The 24382-nt window shown below is 44.1% G+C and overlaps 2 protein-coding genes and 1 pseudogene across 2 annotated transcripts; 1 reads left to right on the forward strand and 2 right to left on the reverse strand.

Annotated features, from left to right (window-relative positions):
* Window positions 1–5976: 5976 nt before the first annotated feature.
* On the reverse strand, window positions 5977–8876 carry LOC112171063. Its single transcript, XM_024308305.1, has 5 exons — window positions 8310–8876; window positions 7950–8213; window positions 7117–7643; window positions 6518–6858; window positions 5977–6248 (listed from the first exon to the last, which is right to left on the reverse strand). Exons 1-5 carry the CDS (start codon window positions 8874–8876, stop codon window positions 5977–5979), a joined length of 1971 nt encoding a protein of 656 aa, XP_024164073.1.
* A 6438-nt stretch (window positions 8877–15314) lies between these two features.
* On the reverse strand, window positions 15315–15427 carry LOC112174983 (annotated as a pseudogene).
* On the forward strand, window positions 15324–24091 carry LOC121049981. The gene is made up of 2 exons (XM_040508489.1): window positions 15324–16631; window positions 23416–24091. Exons 1-2 carry the CDS (start codon window positions 15324–15326, stop codon window positions 23458–23460), a joined length of 1353 nt encoding a protein of 450 aa, XP_040364423.1. The 3' UTR covers window positions 23461–24091.
* Window positions 24092–24382: the final 291 nt, after the last annotated feature.

Raw genomic sequence — 24382 nt, forward strand, 5'->3', positions numbered from 1 at the left:
CGAGGAGACGGCTCGACGAAGGAGACACGCCTCCGCACGCTAACCCTTTGGGGCTTGCCACGTGTCCACCACCATCAGACGAAGCGTCCGACCGAAGCCACAACTTTTGGTTAGAAGGCTCCAAGAATCGAAGTCCGCTGAGCGAAACCCCGTTAGCGGAACTTCTCACTGTCATCTTCCAAGTATCGAAGTCCGCTGAGCGAAACCCCGCTAGCGGAACTTCCTATCATCTTCCAAGCATCGAAGTCCGCTGAGCGAAACCTCGCTAGCGGAACTTCTCACTTGTCATCCTCCAAGTATCGAGGTCCGCTGAGCGAAACCCCGCTAGCGGAACTTCTTATCATCTTCCAAGTATCGAAGTCCGCTGAGCGAAACCCCGCTAGCGAAACTTCTCGCTTGTCATCCCCCGAGTATCGAGGTCTGCTGAGCGAAACCCCACTAGCGGAACTTCTCACTTGACAATTGGCAAGGGGCAGCCTAGGCTATACATGGCACCGCCGGCAGGGCCCTCTCCATCTTGTAAACCCCGTGTGTTGCTGAGCGCAGTTCCGCTCAGTAACCACGGCCGAACACGTCTACCCGACGCTGTTTTCCTGCTGCGTCCAGCGGGGGGTATCCGCCAACGGAGGATCCCCAGGCTACGCCTCCTTTCTGCCAGCGACCGCCATGCGGCTTTGCGGTCAGACCGTCCCTACGGGACACGGGGACTTGTCAACAGTCTACGACGACCCTGATCAGGTACGTTAACCCCCGCCACTCGGGTACTAAGATTGGGCTCGCTACCCAACACCTTCTGCTCTGCGCAGCTTCCCCTCACCAAACAATTTGCCGACCATCTGGAGGTCCGTCTTGGCTAGGGAGTGGGGGACTCCCTGGCGGGCCTGGCAGGGGCCCACCCGAAAGGGTATAAAGCGTTTGCTCTGTAAATCCATGGGTGACGACGCACTGACGCTAATTATGTTGTTGCAAGTCTACCGAAAGTAACGCTTCACACCGCCGATCAACTGCCCAACCAAGATTGCCCTCCTTGACTGGGGACTTGGGGGACTTGTACCTACATACGCTAGAACGAGCATAATTAGCTATAATGAGCCACGCTCATTGTACCGCCGGAGGTACCGAATCTCACCAAGGGGATGACCTGAGAAGTCAAGGCCAGGCGGGCTACCGCTCGAGCCCCGGACCGCCCCCAGATCACCACTGACTCGCCGCCACGCGCCGCGTCAAGATAGCATCAGAAGCCCCTGACGCTGGGAATCGAAGCACAGCAGTCCCACATCGGAAACAAGAAGAAGATCAACCCCTTCCTCGCCTATAAAAGGTCCTCTCCTCTCTCCTCATTAATTACGCAATTACTACTCATTTATTGTTATGCTACGCATACAGTGACTGACTTAGGCATCGCAGAAGTGAAGACCGCCCAACGCGGTCTCCCTCTGACGCCCTGTCTATCGTGTTGCAGTAACAGGAATCACTTAATCCTTGGAGTAGCGGTTCGCCCACCTGACCAGCGTTAAGCAAGGAATCGGCTACCGCCGGACTTGAGCATTAACAGGAACTATGGGAAGCCAAACTAAAATAAAAATCGGTGGGATATCAATCGGAGGAAGATGATGGAGATTGTGATAGAGTCAGGAATGGCTTTTGTTTCTGGTGGCTTTCTCCGGGTACCTCACACAGAATGCTATACCGTCTGGGGCACCGATCAACTCCTGAATCCTGTATCAAGAACACAACGTCAGAGGGATAAACCGTACCAGACGGTTTATACCTCTCCGATGTCTGAGTGAGAAACTAATAGATGTAGAGATCAAATTGTATATAGAGGAGTTATTACTCGTGAAAGGTGGTTGTGCTAATGTCTTTATACTCAAGCATGGGAAGGGAGTCTCCCCTATCCTCGATGTGGGACACAGGTTGTTCTTCTGATGCCATATCAGCCCTCTTGTTGTGTAAATAGATGGGTTGTGCTTGCCTTGCCCCGGGCCCTGGGTGCCCAGGGTGGCATCCCATGTGAGGCCCGCCATGGTGGGTCGTGAACCCGGCCCATGGCGTAGTACCTGGGAGTACCGAAGGGGCTTAGAGGCTAGTGCTAAACCTAGTTGAGACTCCCCAGTATGTACAAGTCCCCCAAGTTCCCGTTCAAGATGTTTCTTAGGTGGGGACTTATTATTTTTTAGTCTCAAGGTTTGGCACTAGTGTGCCTATAGGTAGTCCCCTAAGTTCCCTCAGAAGAGAAGTCTTGAGCGGGCTACGCTGTAGGTAAGCCACCTCCCTGGGACAAGATGAGGTTGAGTCCCTAGTACTGGATGGGGTGGAGAATTTGAGCCTCCGGTACCCAATGGGGCAAAAAGAGGGCTTGGCTCCGATACCCGATGGGGTAGAAAATTTGAGCCTCCGGTACCCAATGGGGCAAAGAGAGGGCTTGGCTCTGATACCCGATGGGGTAGGAAATTTTGAGCCTCCGGTACCCAATGGGGCAAAAAGAGGGCGTGGCTCCGATACCCGATGGGGTAGAAAATTTGAGCCTCTGGTACCCAGTGGGGCAAAGAGAGGGCTTGGCTCTGATACCCGATGGGGTAGAAAATTTTGAGCCTCCGGTACCCAATGGGGAAAAAGAGGGCGTGGCTCCGATACCCGATGGGGTAGAAAATTTGAGCCTCCAGTACCCAGTGGGGCAAAGAGAGGGCTTGGTTCTGATACCCGATTAGGTAGGCGGTGCATGTCGGCCACGTGGGGCAGACTGGGTTGTGCAATAAATGCCGGTCCCTTCGCCTGCCAAGGCCTCGAGAAATGGGGGAATGCGTGGGACACGTGTAACGATCCTATGGTTGAGGGCTTTTCGGTTTCGACGGCCCTGATGTATTGGAGATTGAATTTAAGAGGGAAACCGACTATTTTCCCTCACTTTCGTGAAAAATAAGCTCAGAAGACTTGGAAGATTTGCAGCGAAGAGAAAGGGAGAGCCAAGGGAGAAGTGTGAGTGCCTGTGGAGTGATAGATCGATCGTCTGCCGAAGAAGAGGTTAGATCTCTCGCTCTGCCTGTACGATGTTATTTATTTATTTGTCAGGTCTATTGTTTCTGTTTCTGCCATGGCAGTTTCTGTTTGTGTTTTTGTTCCTCCTGTTTGCATAGACAGAAACGAACAATGCCAGTGTCGTTGTCTTTTTGTTTTAGATTTTCGGGTTTGTTTCACTTTCTGGGTTTTTCATTGAATTTATAGGTTTATATGGGTTTTGGCTTGAATTTCTGGGTTTCTATGGGTTTCGGCTTGAATTTCTGGGTTTTGGCTAGGCTAACCCTTGTGCCCGGTACCGTAGTTAGGATGGAATCAGAAGCCAGGGGTGGGGATACGAGATCGTCGTACCAGTCTTCTGCCAGGCAAGCTGAAGTGGATATCGACCGGTACTTAGGTCGGGTAGATCAATTAGCAGAGAACACGGGGTCCTCGACTGGGGTGTTCTCGGAGTGTAGTGAGGAGGCCGACGAGGGTGAGAGCAAGGGTGGATCCGCGGAGGCCCCGGTAGTCACAGTGGCCATTCCCGAGGGCATTCCGAAGCCGAGGTATACACTTGCAGATGGGACCGTATGCGACGAACCCGGGAGAAGTATGACGATGAAGGAGATCATCGACATGCGACTGAAGTGGGGGATACCGGACGAGGTGGAGCTTAGGCCCCTTAGGGATGGAGAGATGGCCGCGAATCCTGCCTCGGCGTGGGTGGCGCTGCACGAGAATCAGCTCCACCAAGGGTTATCGCTACCGCTGCCCCGGTGCCTACAGTATCTGCTGCGGATGCTGAACCTGTCACCGAGGCAGCTGACCCCGAATGTCGTTCGTCAAATATACAGTATGATGGCCATGTGGGACTTGTGCCAACAAGGGTGGCCTTCCATAAACGAGTTCCGCGCGGTACATCGGGTACTGTACTCAAGGAAGCAGGCTTGTGCGGGTACGGTTACCTTTGCCGCTAGGGACTACAAGCCACTAGTTACCGACATGCCTACCTCGATGAGCAAAAGGTGGAGGAACAAAGTGTTCCTAGTTGGGGGGCGGTGGCAGATTAAAAATAAGAAGTGGCAGCTGACCGATACCTTCCAAGCTATCGGGGACCAGTCCTATACTCTATTCGAAGTAGAAAGGAAGAGGATAGCCCGAATATATGCCGTTTGGTCAGAGAAAGAGAGGAGTTCTTATAGATTCATCCGGCACTCTATACTTTATAGGCTAGGGCTAGGGTGGCTCCCCGGTAAGGGATTTAAAATATTACACAAATATGTAGTTTTTTTTTTTTTTTTTTTTGTCACTCGTCCTTTTTACTTTCGACTAATCTTTGAACTGTTTGCAGTGAAAGCGCCGAAGAGGAAACCCCGGAAAGGCAAGGAGGAGGACAGAATGGACGATGCCCAATTGATGGACATGCTGATGGGCCAGGGAGAAGACGCCCTTCATATCGACGTCGACCTAGGGTCGAAAGGTACGAGTCGGTCAATTGAAGAAACCCTTCTGGAGATCGCCGATGAGGGATATGGTGAGCCTGACCCCGACGCTCCCGTGACCCACGTCGCGCAGCACTCCATGGCCGATGTTATCATGATAGATGACACCAGGATGGGAAAAGTACCTGCCCCAGTGCCTATTTCCTCTCGTTCCACTAGGAGCGATGAGGCATTACTCCCTGGTGAGAAGAAGAGATCCCATAGGCATCAGCATCGGGCTGATAGGGAGGTAACGTACACTGGCTAGGATGTCCAAGGTACTGGTGCGAAGAGGCAGAAGAAAGATCACCCGGGACCAGAATCGTCGCCTTCCCTTGGCCTGTTATCTCCCGCCATTCAGGTAATCCCCAAGAAGCCCATCAAGCAGCTGCTGAGTGAGTACGGGGTTGCCGATGAAAAGTTCGTGCGGTCCATGCTTGGGGATCTGAAGGATATTGACCTCGACCTGGTTCGGGCCAAGGATAATACTCCCTAGGAGAATCGCCGTCTTGCCCGGGAATCAATGATGCGGGTACGTCTTGTTTTATTTTCTCTGTTTTTTTTTTTTATTGTTATACACGCATTAATCGGTGTATCTGCAGGCACTCTTCAATGTGTACGCCATTGACTCCAGCGAGGAAGATACTCATCTGAAGGAGGAGGTTAGCAATCTCTCCGGGCAGGTGAAGTATCTTCATGGCGAGAAGGCCAAGCTGGAGAAGGAGCGGGACTCAATGAGGACTGAGATGGCCGCCGCTAAGCAGCGGATCGCGGAGCTTGAGGGTGAAGTCGCTGAGGCGCGGGAAGAGGTAAAAAACGCCCGGGACTCCGAGAAAAAGGCTGCAGAATCTGCCGTCTCATGGAAGGAGAAGGCAGACCACCTGGAGGATCGCCTTCCCGCGGAGAGGCATGAGGCCGTGGAGGAGTACAAGTCCTCGGAAGAGCTCATCTCTATGCTGGCTGCTGCCCAAGATAAGGCTGTCATCATGAAGTTCAAGGAATGGGTGGCGGCCGGATATTTAGATGAAGCCAAATTCAGGCGGGGTCTCCTGGAGAGGAAGAAGAAAGATCGGGAGGCAGTGGCCAAGTCTGGTGCCGGTGGGTCCCAGAGTACAGGTGGCGATCGGTTGTAAAATTTTTTATTATTATTATTTTTTATCTTTTTGAACAATTGTCTTATTTTGTCTGGTAGTCCAGGCTTTTTGTGAATGGAAACATCCTGACTTTGAATGGAAATTAGAAAGGAATTAAAATTTCTAGTATTTTCATACCGTAAGCATTTGTTTGCATCACTTATTACCGGAATAGAGTAACTGACAATAGCTATGTCCGGGAATGTCCGGGGTAGGTAAAAAAAAATGCTAGAAATGGTCTGAATAATTCATTTTTCCATTCTAATACCACACGGTGGTTAAATACAGAATGAGTACCCAATGGGTAGCTTGCCATAGCTGTATGTTCAAAAAGCAAAAGCTAGGACAAGATGCTCCCGGAGCTACCTGTAGTAATACCGCAGGCGCTGGGTATTCCATGGATGCTTGGAAACGACCCCGTTCATGTCTCGGATGAAAAAGGTTGCGGGACCTACCTCTTCAATGATCTCGTAAGGGCCTGTCCAGGATGGATCCAGTCCCCGGGGCTCTGGGTAGACTTGCTTCATGACCCAGTTCCCCAATTTTAATGTCCGGGACTGTACCTTGGCATCGTAGTAATGAGCTATCCTCCGCTTGTTTGCCAAGTTATCATGTGTGCCACGTTTCTTCTTTCCTCGAGTAAATCAGCATCGAGGTGTAGGCCCTGTGAGTTGGTACCCACATCGAAGTATTCGATCCGGGGACTCTGGATTTGTGTTTCAATAGGGAGTACTGCTTCTGATCCAAAAGCCATGCAGAAAGGGGTCTCTCCGGTAGCCTCCGTTGCCGTGGTCCTGATAGCCCACAACACCTCCGGGAGTTTAGTAGCCCAAAGACCCTTGGCTTCATCAAGCTTCTTTTTCAGTATTTTCTTGATTATCTTGTTGACAGCTTCGACCTGACCGTTGGTCTGGGGGTGAGCTGGGGAAGCATAGAGGATCCTAGTGCCTAGGTTCTGTGTGTAAGCCCTCAACTCATCATTGTCAAAATGGGTACCATTGTCCGTGACTATGGTATCCGGGACTCCAAACCTGCAGTAAATGTTCTTCCATAGGAAGCTTTTGACCTTTTCCGTGGTGATGGCGACGAGAGTTTCTGCCTCAATCCACTTTGTTTGGTAGTCCACGGCAACAATGGCGTATTTGAACTGTCCCACTGCTGTGGGAAGTTTACCAATCAGGTCCAAATCCCACTGACAGAACGGCCATGGTGCAAGGAGGATGGAAAGGGCGATGGGCGGTACCCTTGGGATATTTGCATACATTTGGCATTTGTGGCAAGAACTGGATATTGTTTGGGCCAGGGCCGACATGGTTGGCCAGAAATATCCTGCCCTTAGGGTCTTGTGCGCAAGAGATCGGGCTCTGGCATGGTTACCACATACACCAGCGTGAATGTCCTTCATTATTTTGTGACCTTCCTCCGGTGTTACACACTTCAGGTTGGGAAAGCAATGCCCCCTTATGTACAATTTGCCATTCATGATCGTGTATCGAGCTGACCTTAGCTGTAGTCTTCTGGCCTCGACCTTATCATCCGGTGTTAGGTCGTCGACCATGTATCTCAAAATTGGGTCCATCCATGAAGCTGTGTGATCCACGGCAAATATTTCTGACACCATCTTAGAAGTGCTAGGTCCTGCGAGTATTTCAACCCTGGTGGCCCCATAGGTAGGGTTTGGAGAAGTTGATGCGAGCTTTGCAAGGGCGTCTGCCTTGTCTTTTTTTGCCCTCGGTATTTGGGTAAAAATGTAGGAGGTAAACCTCTGAACTAATGCCCGGGCCAAGGCCTGGTAGGAGGACATGTGGGGCTCCTTTGCCTCGAAGTTACCGCTGACCTGGTTTACGACTAACTGAGAATCACTGAAGATACTAAGGTGCTGCACCCCTAGCTCCTGGGCGATCTGCAGACCTGCTATAAGTGCCTCGTACTCTGCGGCATTGTTGGATGCTTTGAAGGCAAACTTGAGGGCGTACTCGTAGACTTGCTCGTCCGGGCTAATTAGCAGGATGCCGGCTCCGCTGGTTTTCTTGTTGGATGCTCCATCAACGTATAATCACCAAGTGCCTAGCGGAGGTGGATCTGCGGCTAGTGGTTCTGGTGATTCCTGGTTTGGGTTATGGGAGGGGATTGATTCTGAAATAAAATCTGCCGCTGCCTGGCCTTTGATGGCTGTCCAGGGCTGGTACTTGATATCGAACTCCCCCAGCTCGATGGCCCATTTAATTAACCTGCCCGATACCTCTGGTTTTTGTAAAACCTGCCTCAATGGGTGATTAGTGAAAACGGTGATCGAGTGTGCCTGGAAGTAATGTCTGAGCTTCCGGGCTGATACCAGGAGAGCCAGTGCCACTCTTTCAATGTCCGGGTACCTGGATTCTGCCCCGGTGTAACCTTTTCCAGTGTAGTACACTGGGTACTCACAATCGGAGTCCTTCCTAATCAGGACTGAGCTCACAGCCGTTGACGATGCCACCAGATATAGGTAAAGCATCTCTCCGGGAACAGGTTTGTAGAGTAGAGGTACCTCTGACAAGTTTGACTTCAAGCCAAGGAAAGCAGCCTCGTGCTCCGCTGTCCAGACTATCATCTCGACGTGCTAGGTTTTTAGCAATTTGAAGAAAGGAGTACACTTGTCCGTCAGCCTGGAGATGAATCTTGACAGGGCGGCCACCTTGCCTACTAGAGATTGGACCTCGTTCCTGTAGGTTGGGGACACCATGTCTAATATAGCCTGCACCTTCTCTGGATTGGCCTCAATTCCCCTGTGGCTAATGATGTACCTGAGAAACTTTCCTACCTCTACCCTGAAGATGCACTTCTGTGGGTTAAGCCGCATCCCATTGCGCAATATGATGGTGAAGACGATTGACAAGTTGGCTACATGATCCTCCGGAGTTAAACTCTTTACCAGCATGTCGTCCACGTAGACCTCCATGATAGTACCGATAACCTCCGCAAACATGGAGTTGACAAGTCGCTGATAAGTGGCACCTGCATTCTTTAACCCGAAAGGCATGACCTGGTAGCAATAGAGACCTTTGTCTGTGGTAAAAGCAGTGTGCTCCTCGTCTGCCGGGTTCATTAGAATTTGGTTGTACCTACTGAACGCATCCATGAAACTGAGTAACCAGTACCCAGCAGTGGAGTCGATTAATTGATCAATTCGCGGGAGCGGGAAGCTATCCTTAGGGCATGCCCGATTGAGGTTTGTGTAGTCCACACACATGCGCCATGATCCCGGGGATTTCTTTGGTACCATTACCACGTTGGCTAACCACCGGGGGTATGTTACTTCCCTGATAAAGTTGATGGCGATCAGCTTCTTTACCTCAACCTGGATAGCCCGGTACTTATCGTGTGTGAAGGCCCTTCGCTTTTGTCTTACCGGTGTTGAGTAAGGAACAATACTAAGATTGTGCATGTCTCTGGCGGTATACCGGGCATGTCCTCATAGGACCAGGCGAATGCAGATGTGTTGGATCGGAGAAACGAGATCAATCCTTCCCTGACAACCGGAGACAGCCTTGTACCAATCCTAACAGTCCTGTCCGGGAACTGCTCTGATAGGACCACTTCTTCAATGTCTTCTATGGCACCGGGCCGTTCTTCGTCGGAGTCGGTATCAGCTCTGGGATCCTCGCACCTGTCCAACAGAGGGTTAGTAGCTACGTGCAACATTTCGGACTTTCCCTTACCGTGCGATACAGTTAGAGAATAGCACTTCCTCGCGGCTGCCTGATCACCCCGGATCGTAGCAGTGCCGGCCGGGGTTGGTACTTTCATCATCAACATGTTGTCATTAGATTGGTGTAAAGACAATCTTTCGATTCCTAAAAGGTATGATTGATATGGGCTTGTTTATCCCTACAGAGAGAAAAGGAATGACGGAAGTATGGGATCGGACCGCATAAGGCAAAACGCCACCGTTCATACTGCCATGGCCAGCCATGTCAATGCTGCGAGCGCCGGAGCCGCCAAGAGTGGCCTGCGTAGTCCACCTCCCTTACATCAAAACGATAGTGATATTTTGATGGGTTTTGCTGATGCAGGGTATCTCTCTAACCCTTACAAAGGTCGCTTCCAAACTGGTTATGTCTTTACCATAGGAAGCACTGCGATATCTTGGAGGTCTACAAAGCAGACCCTTGTTGCTACTCCCTGGAATCATGTAGATATTATTGCTCTACATGAAACTGTGCGAGAATGCATATGACAAAGGTCTGCAATTTGACATATTTGAGGAACTTGTGGTTTAACGTCTACCACATATGAACCTACATGCATTTATGAGGATAATGCAGCTTGTATTGAACAAATGAAGTTAGGATTCATCAAATGCGACAACACCAAGCATATATCACCTAAGTTCTTTTACGATCAGCAACAGTAATCACTTGTAAAGATTGAAGTAAATCAAATCCGATAAGAGGATAATGTAGCGGACTTATTCACTAAGTCGCTACCTAAATCCACTTTTGAGAAACATGTGAAGAGCATCGGATTGAGAAAGTTATTTGAAACTCCTATGATTGTAGTAATCAGGGGGGAGATGTCGACATCAGAGGGACGCATGATGTCTACATGTTTGATCTCAAGGAGTGAAGGACATGTTGTACTCTTTTTCTCCTCCTCAAGGTTGTTTTTTGTCCCACAGAGTTTTTATTACTCGATCAAGGATTTTAACGAGGCAACAATTGAAGCGTCATCACCAAGTTTGAGAGGCACAAGGGGGAGTGTTCAAGAATATTGACTATTGGTGTGCCGGTCAAACTAGGGTTAGTTCCATTATGGTAATAGGAGAGAAGATTTTAGATTCCCAATTCAAGTTAGAATAGGAATCCTTGTACTCCAAGAAATTGTACTATGTAATCCCTATATATAGGGCTCCTTTTATCAATGAATATACACAACTATTCTCTCTCAATTCTCTCTTTGCATCCTATTTCCTTAAACAAGACCAAAGAAAACAAAAATGCACATAGAAACATTGCACACTAAAGTTTCCTAAACTGTTGGAAGCAAAGATAAATCATTGAGTCGCAATCTTCCCCATAATGCTTTTTTTTTTGGTGAATCTTCCCCCTAATGTTGCTGCTTTAGTTTTTGATAATTTCAATGCTGGTTGCCTTAGAGCTTTCCTTTGTAGTTTTTTGTAGTCTTTTTCTTATCATAAAAAAAGGGATAAAATCATCTACACATTATAAGTCCATATTGCATTTATACTTGTACAATACATTATAGTACTTAAACAGGATCGTGGTCATAAAATTCAAAATCTGGTGGTGTGTAACAACTCCACATTCAAAAGTAAAATCTAGTCCATATTGCATTTAGCCATGAGGTTGTTTACATAGAAAATTCATGTGTTTCTCTTGTTCCGATGTCTTTTGGTCTTTGGTGATGCAGTCCTCTTCGAATCTGAGGCAAGATTGGAGTGTCTTGACTCTTTGGATCAAAGCAAGACTGGGATCGAGGAAACAGCATAGCCAAAGATGAAAACTGGATCAAGGCAAGATTGACGGCTCAGTATGGACATTAGAGGTGGCAAACAACCGAGCGGGCCTATTTGTGTTACGTGTCGTACTCAAGCCGACACATTGAACGTTAAGACTACCACGACCCCTGGCCTGAGCCCATATCATGCCAAGTCGTGCTTGGGGCATCCCAAAATTAGGAACGATTTTAAAATTTTAATTTGACTATTTTTATTCTTTTAGGTGTAATTGTAAATTAATTTTATTTAACCACTTAGAAAAATAAAATAAATAAAACTCAAACACATTTTCTAATCTTAGTTTTAAGAGTAGTTTCCTAAATAATTTTTATATTCTACTATAAGAAAGAAGAAGAAAAATAACTCAAATCTTAAAAGATTTAGTATCAAATTTTTTTCTTAGTTATATAATTTATTTTTTTAGGAGAGACTATATTACAAGCAGAAACCTCTATCACAACCAGACCTAAACTTATCGAAATTAAAAGTAGAAAGTGCCAACAGTGGCAATTGGTTGGTCCAAGTAACCACCGTAAGAGAGCTATGGCCAAAATTTGCAATTGCGTTGGCAACGAAATTCGCTTCACGAAGGACTTTAACAAAGGAAATCTCTTCAAGGCTATCAACAAGACTGAGGATGTCTCTGATAAGGGTCTGGAGCCGCAAAGGAATGGTGCATTTTCTGGTAATGGCATCAATGATGAGCTTGGAATCACCTTCAACAATGAGCATCCGATAATTATTAAACGAGGCATGATAGAGGCTGTCTCTAACTGCAGTACCTTCAACAATGGGAACAAAAAAAGAAACCAATCGCCCTATTACCAGCAAATAACGGGGAGGCATCTTGGTCTCTTAACACAAAACCAGCAGCAACATTTCCATTATTAATTACTGATCCATCGAAGTTGAGTTTGACAAATCCTTGAGGCGGAGGGTTCCACCGAATAACGTTGTCATGAGACGTCTGAATCCTTTCTTTTGACGGATTGTTCCTCTTGTAGTCTACTCCAGAGATAACTATAGAGTGAACAACTACTGCCAGGACCACATCTTTCTGTCTGAAGATGAAATTGTTCCAAGCCTCCCAAAGCTTCCAACAAATCAAAATCAAACTTTCAGTGTTTGTTTTTTGGTATCCATCCCCAGAAGAAATTAATTTCTGGCTTCTCTATCAATAGTCTTAGTCAACTTAGTTGGACACTTTAAACAAGACATCAAATGGTTTGGAATTCCGGATAAACTAGATTGAATAAGAGTCAATTTCCCATCTGGAAAGAGTGGAGCTCCTTGTCTAATACCCCTGGAAGGGGCAAAGAAACCCTCTTGTTTTCCATTTACTAACACCGAAAAAGTGATAGAGGTAACGCAATTCATGATCAAGTTTATCCATCGAGGAGAAAAACCAAACTTGCAAGCAAATCCTGATATAATTCCAGTCAAGCAGATCATAGGCTTTTTCCAAATCTAATTTAATGGCCATTGAACTAGAATTGCCTTTTTCCTATTAAAATAATAGAACAATTCATGGGCTATTAGAATATTGTCAATAATGGACTTCCCGAGAGCAAAGGCTCCTTGATTCCTATTGATACACTTGTGGAACAGAGGCTTCAGTCTAGAAACAAAAATTTTCAAAATGATTTTATAAGCAACATTACATAATGATTACACGCATTTCTATGCCGGTAATTACATTCTAAACACTAGAATTAAGCTAATCTTCAAGTCAATTAAATATGTAATTAATATATTTTTATTTATTTTGTAGGAAATAAGCGGAGTTGTAGATGCGAGACAAAATGGTGCGAAAATGAAGCAACTTGAGATTTTTGACAAAAAGAGAGTTAGTAGATATTTTGATTAAACAATTAAGCTTAATTGCTTAATTGTTTAATTAGCAAAAACGTGCTGCAACTATTGTCAATTAAACAATGTTTAATTGACCAGACACACACTCAAGCCACGTGACCTGATCATCTTCCAATTTTTATTTAAGTTAAATTCTTTTATTTTCTCTCTTTAGCCTCTCCCATGCTGCCACCTCACCCACTGTTTTTTTTATCCTTTCCTATCTCTCACCACACCACCAGGCCACATGATTGATTGGCAGATATATATATCACCTATCCCATCCATTCGAGAGGGAGAGACCTACAGCGGCCGCACACCAAAATCTCATTCTCTCTCTTACACAACAACAGCCGCAGACCCAGATTTTCCTTTACCTTTCCTCTAACACCGAACCACCCACCTCCAACCCATTTTCTATATTTTCTTCACTATTCCACCACAAAACTTCATCAATTCCACAAGATTCAAAGAGGAGCCCAAGCATCAAGAGCTTCCTAAACATCAAATTTGGATAAAAGTGGGAGCCATAAATCAAGGCTAGCCATAATTGCTCTATAGCAATTTGTGGCTTGTTCTTGTTACTCTTTACTTCTCTTCATTTTTTTTCTCTTTCAATTATGTATTTTGATGTTAGTTTGGTGATGGGTAGTGAGTAGTTTTGTTGTTGGAGGCTAGGGCTGTGTGCCCTAGCCCAAATCTTGTGTAAAAGATGTTTAATTTAATGTAATGATGCAATTTTCATATGATGGATGCTTATATCTATTTTTTGTTGGGTTAAAATGCATGTCTAGGAGCCTAGTCAACTCTAGGGTGTGTATTTTGAGCATGTCTAGGATGGAGTTAGAGGCTTGACCCCTCTAATTCCTAAGCTAGAAACCTTCAATTTCGTATTCGAGGGGTTATAAGCATGGTGATTTACACCCGTTGCGTGAATGCATGGGCGGGTCGCTTAGTAGTCTAATTCCTCGATCTTTAGGCCTCTTGATGTGAATTAGAGACCCTTGAACCGGCTCTAATTCATGCCAAGTGAGTTCCTACGACCCTTGAACCGGAGTAGGAATACCATGAAAGGGAATTTCGGTCCTTGAGCCTTGAACCGCCTTGGATACGACTACCGCCAAAGTAGGAAATTTGCATCTACATTAGATTAGCTTCCGACACATGAGATTTGGGTGAAGGAACCTCCCTAGCACCCGACATTCCCATTATATTGTTCACACTTTTCTAGTTTAATTTCCTTGCATTTTTATTAATCGCTTTACATTTTATTACTTTTTGTTAAGTTCAAATCCACTTTCAAACATTAAATCCATCGACTCATTTGTGTATACCCATCTTAAGGCTACAAGTTAGTGGCTTTGAATAGGCTTGGTGTGAGCGAAGCCGAGCATTGCCAAGGCTTGGTGCCTTGATTGTTTATAGTCTTATTTTACTTTTTATTTTTCTTGTGTGCTTTTAGTATCCTACCGCCAATTATCTTGGTTAGGTCCAACACCTAATCCCCGAGGTACGATAAACTAAGGTCCAATTACTTCCCTTACTTGACAACGATTCGTACGCTTGCGAAGAGTTTATGAACCAAGTCAATGGCGCCGTTGCCGGGGATTAGGGTCTTCGGATCTTAATCCCTTGGTAATTGGCATTTAGGGTCACTTTTAGCATACTTTTATTTTTATTTTTATTTTTATTTTTATTTTTTTCATTTCTTGTTTCTTTGGTTAGTTGTTTAGTTTCTAATTTTATTTTTCACTACTTGTTAAGTCTCGTTCTTTTCTCACCCTCTAATTAATTGTCAAATTTTGTGGTTGGTATTTGGTGAATATCTTGCTTATATTTTGGTTATTGAGATACTTGATTTCTTATTGGTTCTTCGTAGGTATATGAGCGACACTCTACTACCTATCAATTTGAGAAGTGGTCGTGCTTTGCAAAGACTACCTAGAGGAAGACCAATAAGGAAAGTTAGGAGGAGATTCAAGAACTGCAAGATGAGGAGGAGATTCCATTGAGCCATTATTCATGTCCTAGTATTGTGAATGCTCCATCTTGCATTGTGCTTCCTTCGACAAATGCCAACTTTGAGGTCAAGCCTAACATGTTGTCTATTCTACCTACTTTCCATGGCATGGCTAGTGAGAGGCCATATGATCATATAATTGAGTTTGATGCCATATGTTCCACTATGCACTTGGGAGGATTAACTTTGGAAGGATTGAAGCTTCGATTATTCCCATTTGCTTTGAAAGATCAAGCACACACTTGGTTTCATATGCTTAAGCCAAGATCTATTCTCTCTTTTGGGCTGATATGCAAAGAGTCTTCTTGAATGCTTATTATCCACATCATCGGACTACTTATATGCGGGATAGCTTGACCAAGTTCTTTCAAGAGGATAATGAGACTTTTTATGATGCATGGGAACACTTCAAGGATATTGAGTTAGGTTGCCCTCATCATGGACTCACCAAGTGGCTTCTTTGTGAATCTTTCTACAATGGGTTGATTATTGATGATAGAAGGAGATTGGACAATGCATCGGGTGGAAATTTTCTTAAGAAAGGTCCTAATGGCGCTTGGGATACTTGTGAGGAAGTGGCTACCCAATCCGGTCAATGGGATAATCATCAAAGGAGAAGAGGAGGTAGAGACGATCACACATCTAGAGGCCGAGATTCACAAGCATATGGTACTAGAGGCCGAGTTGATATGGAGCCTCGTGGTAGAGGCGTGTACGATGTTTCTCATGTTGATAAAGATGATGGAGTTATGAATTCCAAGCTTGAGAGGCTTGAAGCAAAGATTGACAAGAAATTTGAGATGCTTCTTCAAGCGCAACAGGGTAGTGGTTCGTCTTCTTCACATGTCAAGAGTGTTACTTCTTCACATCTTTGCTTGATTTGTGAGTCCCCTAATCATTCTACTCATGATTGTCACTTGGCTTCACAATTTCCAGAATTTGTTGAGGAGCAAGTTAGAGCTATTAATTCTTATCAAAGGCCACCACAAAATGATCCTTATTCTACTACATATAATCCGGGTTGGCGTAACCACCCAAATTTCTCATGGAGAGATGGTGGAGGGTCCTCTAATGCACACCAAGGTGGTTCTCATTCATATGGAGGGAATCAAGGCCCTAATTCTTCATCTTTTGGTCCTCACGGTCATGGAAACACACAATTTGGTGGACAAAATCATTATGGGCAGCAAACATCTAGTTACAATTCTCAAGGCCAAGGGCCATCTTTTGGTGCTACACATGCTTATGGAGGAGCCCCACATGATACTCAAGGGTTTGGTCAAAGTTCCCATTCATTTGGAGGTGTTAATCCTACACAAAATGCTCCTCCCGGATTTCAAAATAGGCAAGCACCACAACCGGAACCAAAGAAGTCTCATATGGATGATATATTGGCCGCTTTAGCCCAGAGTCATACTTCTCTTACACAAAGCCAAGCGAAGACCGATCAAACTCTTAATATTCTTGCTCAAGGTCACAGTTCTCTTGCACAATGTGTGGGAAAATTAGAGGTCCAAATGGGACAATTAGCTAAAGAGCTTGGAGCACGTCCACATGGTGCATTACCTACACAACCGGATCAAAATCCGAGACATGAGCAAGCTAAGGCTATTACTACACTTCGAAGTGGGAGAGTTTATGACAATAAGGTACGCATGCCTAAATCTTCTAACTCCCCTTTGAATATGCGTGATGACATGTATGCTCCCACTTACCCCACATCACATTCTTATGATACACATGTTTCCACCCCTATACATGATTCCCATTCTTCACTTTCATATTCTAATGATGATGATCATGTGTTAGTTGAGGATTCCATTGATAATGATGATGATAATGTGTTGCATTCATATGGGGCCAAGGGGGAAGAAAATGTACCTCTTGGCCATGTTGCTAATGATAATGTGCATATGCATCGTACTTTTATTTCAAAGGAGGATGGGAACAGGGGGGAAGAAAATGTACCCCCGGAAATTGGAGAGGGTGATGTGACTTTGTATACAAAAGGAAGAAATAAGGGGGTGGATAAGGAAGCCGGGGATGAAGAAAATGTACTTCCCGGAGGTGCACAAGGAAAGAAGGCTTCTTTATCTCATTCTACATCTTCAAAATCTCAAGCCGCTAATTCTTCATCCTCACCACCTAAGCATGTGCATTTTGGCCCCACTACTCCTTTATCATCACCTAGGGATCTTCATCAAGGGGGGAGGAATAAGGCGGAAATTGCTTCATCTACTTCTATTGATACACATGGTTCATCCTCGGGTTTGAGTTCTAATGGTTCACCGCCTATTTCGTCATCTAGTGAGCATCGGGAACAACATCAAGGGGGAAGTGTACCTTTGGATTCTAGGGATAGGAGTTGACCGATCCATTCTACACTAGGCGAGGCCTTGAGGGCTAAGAACCCCAGTGGGATGGTTACCACCCTTAGGGGTTCAAGGGGGAGTCTCACTTTTTTTCCACCTCTTGATTTGAACTCATCGGAGCCTAGACTTCCCTATCCACAAGTTAAGAGGGCTCAAGATCAAAAGAAGCTGAAGGAGACACAAAAGCAAGAGTTCATTGAGCTATTCAAGTCCGTTAACATCAATATCCCATTACTTGATGCCATCAAGCAAGTACCGGCCTATGCAAAATGCTTGAAGGACATGTGCACTAATAAGAGAAAGTTTGTGGAGAATGAAGATATATACTTAAGTGAGCAAGTGTCGGCCGTGCTTCAAAGGAGGTTGCCTCCTAAGCTTAGTGACCCCGGATCTTTTACTATTCCATGCACCATTGGGGTCACGAAACTTTGATCGAGCATTATTGGACTTGGGGGCTAGTATCAACCTGATGCCATAAGATTTGTACAAGACTTTGTCATTAGAGCCAATTAAGCCTTTGAAAATTAAGCTTAAGATGGCGGATAGGAGAATTAAGTACCCTCGTGGAGTGGTGGAGGATGTTCTTGTCAAGGTAGATGAGCTTTATGTGCCGACTCATTTTGTAGTACTTGATATGGACTCTCCTTCTTGTGATGATGATGATGATGAGTTACCCATTATTTTGGGTAGAGCTTTTATGGCGACCGCCGGGGTGAAGATTGATGTTCAAAAGGGTCTACTCACTATGACAGTCTTTGACACTACCATTGGATTTCGTATTTTTGATGCTATGGGGAGTCCATTATACCATCTTGATGAGTGCTTTCGGATTGATGTTATGGATGATATTGTTAGGAAGAACTTCATTGAGCATTCATCGACTGATTACATGGAGACTTGCATTGCTCAAGGTGGAACTAAATTTGAGAGTGAGGAGCACATTGAAGCTATTGCACATTTGGAGGCTTTGAGGCCATATGTTCCTAGACGTGTTACACCAGTTTTACCTTTACCTCCCTCTAGTACACCACCTATTCGTTCATATGAAACACCACCAGATTTGGAGCTGAAGACTTTACCTTCGACATTGAGATATGCATTTCTAGGAGAGATGAGTACATTACCTGTGATTATCTTGTCGAAGTTGAGTAAAGTTGAGGAAGATAAGCTTCTGAGGGTGTTACGTGAGCATAAGAGAGCTATTGGTTGGACCATTGCCGATATCAAAGGCATTAGTCCATCCAAGTGTCAGCATCACATTTACTTGGAGGAGGGGTGTAAGCCCACACGAGAGGCTCAGAGGAGGTTAAATCCTCCCATGATGGAGGTAGTGAAGAAAGAAATTATTAAGCTTCTAGATGTTGGAGTCATTTTCCCAATTTCTGATTCGCCATGGGTTTCACCAGTTCAGGTTGTCCCCAAAAAGGGATGAATTACAGTAGTGCAGAATGAGAAGGGTGAAGATGTGCCACAGCGAGTTCAGAATGGATGGAGGGTTTGTATTGATTATAGAAAGCTTAATGGAGCGACAAGGAAGGATCATTTTCCACTACCTTTCATTGATCATATGTTGGAGAGACTAGCAGGTCATATTCACTATTGCTTCTTAGATGGCTATTCGGGGTATAATCAGATTGCTATTGCTAAGGAAGACCAGGAGAAGACTACTTTCACATGCCCGTTTGGTACTTTTGCGTATAGGAGGATGCCTTTTGGACTTTGTAATGCACCCGCCACTTTTCAGAGGTGTATGATGGCATTGTTCCATGACATGACTGAGCGCTTTATGGAGATATTTATGGATGATTTCTCGATTCATGGTGATTCCTTTGATGATTGTCTTCGACACTTAACCCTTGTTCTAGAACGGTGTGAGAAGACCAATTTGGTCCTCAATTGGGAGAAGTGCCACTTTATGGTGGATGAGAGTATTGTGTTAGGGCATGTAGTATCATCACGTGGCATTAAGGTGGATAAGGCGAAGATTGAGTTGATTTCTAGTTTACCAGCACCGAAGAATGTGAAAGGAGTTAGGTGTTTCCTTGGGCATGTTGGCTTTTATAGACGCTTTATTCCAGATTTCTCTAAGATCACCAAGCCATTGTGTGACTTTCTAGGCAAGGATGTGCCATATGATTTCACTTCAGAGTGTTTACAAGCTTTTGAGCTACTTAAGGAGAAGTTGACTCATGCACCTATCATGATTGCACCTGATTGGACTAGACCATTTGAATTGATGTGCGATGCTTCAGATTTTGCTATAAGGGCTGTTTTGGGTCAAAGGATTGAGCGAGCACTTCATGTGATATATTATGCTTCCCGGACTTTGAATGATGCTCAAGTCCACTACACTACGACCGAGAAGGAGCTTCTTGCTATTATTTTTGCATTGGAGAAGTTTCGGAGTTATCTTCTTGGGAGTAAGGTGATTGTTCACACGGATCATGCGGCATTGAAATATTTGTTAGAGCAAGAAGGATGCCAAGGCCCCTTTGATTCGTTGGGTGTTATTACTCCAAGAGTTTGATATAGAGATCAAGGATAAGCAGGGTAGAGAGAACCTTGTTGCAGATCATTTGTCTAGACTTGAGCATGGCGAAGACTCTTCTGATATACCATTGATTGAGCATTTTCCCGATGAGTACTTATTCCGTGTTGACACTGAGATGCCTTGGTTTGTAGACTTTGTGAACTATTGAGCTAGCAATTGTACTTTCATTCCGGATAACTATGATGCACAGGCCAGGAAGAAGTTTCTTAGAGATGCTCGGTCATATATTTGGGATGACCCGTACTTGTGGAAGGTGGGTAAGGACTAGGTGATTAGACGTTGTATTCCTCAATGGGAGGCCCTGAGATTATTTCATTGTGTCACTCATCTCTATGTGGAGGACAGCTTTTAAGATTCTTCAGTCAGGTTTCTTTTGGCCTACTTTGTTTTGAGATTGTCATTCGTTTGTGCTTCATTGTGATAGATGCCAGAGGACGGGGAATATATCCTCCAAGGAACAAATGCCTCTCACTAACATTATGGAGGTTGAGATTTTTGATTGTTGGGGCATAGACTTTATGGGACCATTTCCAAAGTCTCATGGGAATGAATATATCATAGTTGCGGTTGATTATGTTTCAAAGTGGGTTGAAGCCAAGGTCACACGGAAGAATGATTCCAAGGTAGTGACCAAGTTCTTAAAAGAGCATATTTTCTCTCGATTTGGGACTCCTAGGATTATCATTAGTGATGGTAGGACACATTTTATCAACCGAACTTTTGATGCATTATTGAGGAAATATGGGGCAAGCATAAGGTTGCCACACCTTACCACCCTCAGACCTCCGGTCAAGTGGAGGTGTCAAATAGAGAGATTAAGAGGATTTTAGAAAAGACGGTCAACTCTTCTAGGAAGGATTGGGGCATTAAACTTGATGATGCTTTATGGGCCTACCGGACCGCATATAAGACCCCTATTGGCATGTCTCCTTTCCGCTTGTGTTATGGAAAGAATTGTCACCTTCCGGTCGAGCTTGAGCACAAAGCTATGTGGGCTATTAAATTTTTGAATTTTGACTTGGAAGCAAGTGGTGAGAAGCGGAAGCTTGATCTTTGTGAGTTGGAGGAGATCTGAGAAGAGGCATATGAGAGTGCCAAATTGTTTAAGGAGAAGACCAAGGTGATACATGATCGAAAATTGGTGAAGAAGACATTTCTTCCCAAGCAAAAGGTTCTCCTATACAATTCTAGGCTCAAGTTATTTTCCGGAAAGTTGAGATCTAGGTGGAGCGGACCTTTTGAGGTAGTTGAAGTTTTCCCTCATGGTGCTATCACAATAAGGAATCTTCATGGTGGGGAACCCTTCAAGGTAAATGGGCATCGATTGAAACCTTACTTGGACACTACATTTGACACTCAAGAGGAGGAGGTCACCCTCCAAGATGTCCCTTGACTCACCCTTGACATATGGACCGGCAATGAAGTCCTTAAACAAAGCGCTCGCTAGGGAGGCAACCCTAGCATTACTTGTGATGTTCTTTCTTGTTCATTTTGCATCAATAAGGCTATTTAGCCATCTTTTTGGGAGGTTGGGAGGTGCTTGAAGTGTGGAGAATAAGGAGATATTTTGAGCTACAATTCCTATGTGGAGGTCATGGAGGATGATTTTGGGTTCTGAGTTGATGGGATGAAGACCACGAGCTTAATGGAGGACCCTTGTCCTTATTCCTTAATGGGCTATTTGTGATGCATTGCTCTTGGACACTACACATTTCTCAATGGAGTTGATCTTTTCATGAGCACCTAGAGCGATTATGGAGCATATGTTAAGGAAATCAAGGCCTTGTGCCTTGAAGTGGTGTCTCATATTGGTCTTCTCCGAAGGTCGTGAGCAATTGAGGGTCGACAAAGGGGGTGAGGACAATGTTGAGGACAATGTTGGTTTTAAGTGTGGTGGTGAGGGCTCACTTTACAACATTGAGGACAATGTTGGTTTTAAGTGTGGTGGTGAGGGCTCGGGTGCCTTATTTTCGTCACTTAAAAAAAAAAAAAAAGATTAGCTTTATGTAATTATATTTTAGTGGTTAATGACGAGCCAGGGACTTAACTTGTTGTGATTGTGAATAGACTAAGCATGATCTAGGACTTTGAATTTGTTTTGTGATTGAGTGTATATGTGATCTATGCTTGATTATATGTGTGCACATAGCCTATGTTAGGTTGGTTCATCATAATTAGAGAAGCATATAGGTGATTTGATTAATTTGCATGCCTTATTTGTGAGCTTTTGAGCCTAATATAGTGTATGCATTGTTCATTCACTTTTTATTTCATGTGTGTACAATTTCATGACATTGCGTATCTAGAACTTACTTGAGACCTCTTGAGGCTACTTTTAGCTTGCGACATGATAGAAAAGATGGAGGCATTAGGACTATATATCACCATGGCCAAAGAAGCATGTGCCCAAAGATATTTACCACTAGATTGCCACTTTGAGCCTATTAATATATTTAGCCTTTTTGTTCATTCGCACCACAAATTCCTACCTAGCCTATACACTTTTATCCTACCCTTCCATGGTAGTTGGTGAAGCGATTCGAGAGAATGACTTTATGTTTGAGTGCTTCAAAAGAAAGAAAAAGTCAAAGGTGTGAGGTTACAAAAGAATAAGTGTGGGGGTGAGTGATTTGTATAGAAAAGAAAGTTCTCAAAAAAAAAAAAAAAGAGTTTGTGAAAATAGAAAGAAAGTTCAAGGAAAAGAAAAGTAGAAGAAAAAAAAAAAAAGAGAAAAAGAAGAAGAAGAAGAAAGTTGTGTAAAGAAAAAAGAGGGTATAACATAGTTTAGTTAGCGGGTTGTACATTGGGATTAGAGTCAGTGATTTAGCATTCGAAAGCAAAAGTCTTAAATCTCTACAAGAGAGAGTTGCTTCATCGACTTCTATGGACTTTGTCTTTCCTTATCCTTCATTTCTCTTAACCACTTGCCCTTAGCCCCATTACAACCAAATAAAAGACCTCTTAATCTTGAATGTTGTGGGCTACCCAGCGGAGATGAGATTGAAGAGTAAGCATATGGCGGCGCATGTTGTGAAATTGCTTTTGAGTGAAACACATATAGCCCCTAAAGACTTGAGCAGTAATATTTAGTGAACCTATGTGAGTTTAGTGGGTTATGTCAGGTCTTGTATATGCCTATTTGATTGTGGTGGATTGATTTGACATACGGTCAACACATGCATATACTTGAGCATTTCTCACATGTGCGTCTCAATTGCCTTACAAATTCAAAAATCTTACGTTGTGCTTACATCTACTTCATGGTCATACACATAATTAGTTCTCTGAGGGTTACGGATGGAAAGGCTAATGCTACACTATCTTTATGTTTGTAAGTTATTAGATTTTCGGATTATATTTCATTTAGTTTGCTTGGGGACAAGCAAAGTTCAAGTGTGGGGGTGTGATTACACGCATTTCTATGCGCGTAATTACATTATAAACACTATAATTAAGCTAATCTTTAAGTCAATTAAATATGTCATTAATATATTTTTATTTATTTTGTAGGAAATAAACGGAGTTGCAGATGCGAGCAAAATGGTGCGAAAATGAAGCAACTTGAGATTTTTGACAAAAAGAGAGTTAGTAGATATTTTGATTAAACAATTAAGCTTAATTGCTTAATTGTTTAATTAGCAAAAACGTGCTGCAACTATTGTCAATTAAACAATGTTTAATTGACCAGACTCACACTCAAGCCACATGACCTGATCATCTTCCAATTTTTATTTAAGTTAAATTCTTTTATTTTCTCTCTTTAGCCTCTCCCATGCTGCCACCTCACCCATTGTTTTTTTTATCCTTTCCTATCTCTCACCACACCACCAGGCCACATGATTGATTGGCAGATATATATATCACCTATCCCATCCATTCGAGAGGGAGAGACCTACAGCGGCTGCACACCAAAATCCCATTCTCTCTCTTAGACAACAATAGCCGCAGACCCAGATTTTCCTTTACCTTTCCTCTAACACCGAACCACCCACCTCCAACCCATTTTCTATATTTTCTTCACTATTCCACCACAAAACTTCATCAATTCCACAAGATTCAAAGAGGAGCCCAAGCATCAAGAGCTTCCTAAACATCAAATTTGGATAAAAGTGGGAGCCATAAATCAAGGCTAGCCATAATTGCTCTATAGCAATTTGTGGCTTGTTCTTGTTACTCTCTACTTCTCTTCATTTTTTTCTCTTTCAATTATGTATTTTGATGTTAGTTTGGTGATGGGTAGTGAGTAGTTTTGTTGTTGGAGGCTAGGGTTGTGTGTCCTAGCCCAAATCTTGTGTAAAAGATGTTTAATTTAATGTAATGATGCAATTTTCATATGATGGATGTTTATATCTATTTTTTGTTGGGTTAAAATGCATGTCTAGGAGCCTAGTCAACTCTAGGGTGTTTATTTTGAGCATGTCTAGGATGGAGTTAGAGGCTTGACCCTCTCTAATTCCTGAGCTAGAAACCTTCAATT

Source organism: Rosa chinensis, chromosome 6 (genome assembly GCF_002994745.2).
Source record: "Rosa chinensis cultivar Old Blush chromosome 6, RchiOBHm-V2, whole genome shotgun sequence".
In the NCBI taxonomy this organism is placed as follows: domain Eukaryota; kingdom Viridiplantae; phylum Streptophyta; class Magnoliopsida; order Rosales; family Rosaceae; genus Rosa; species Rosa chinensis.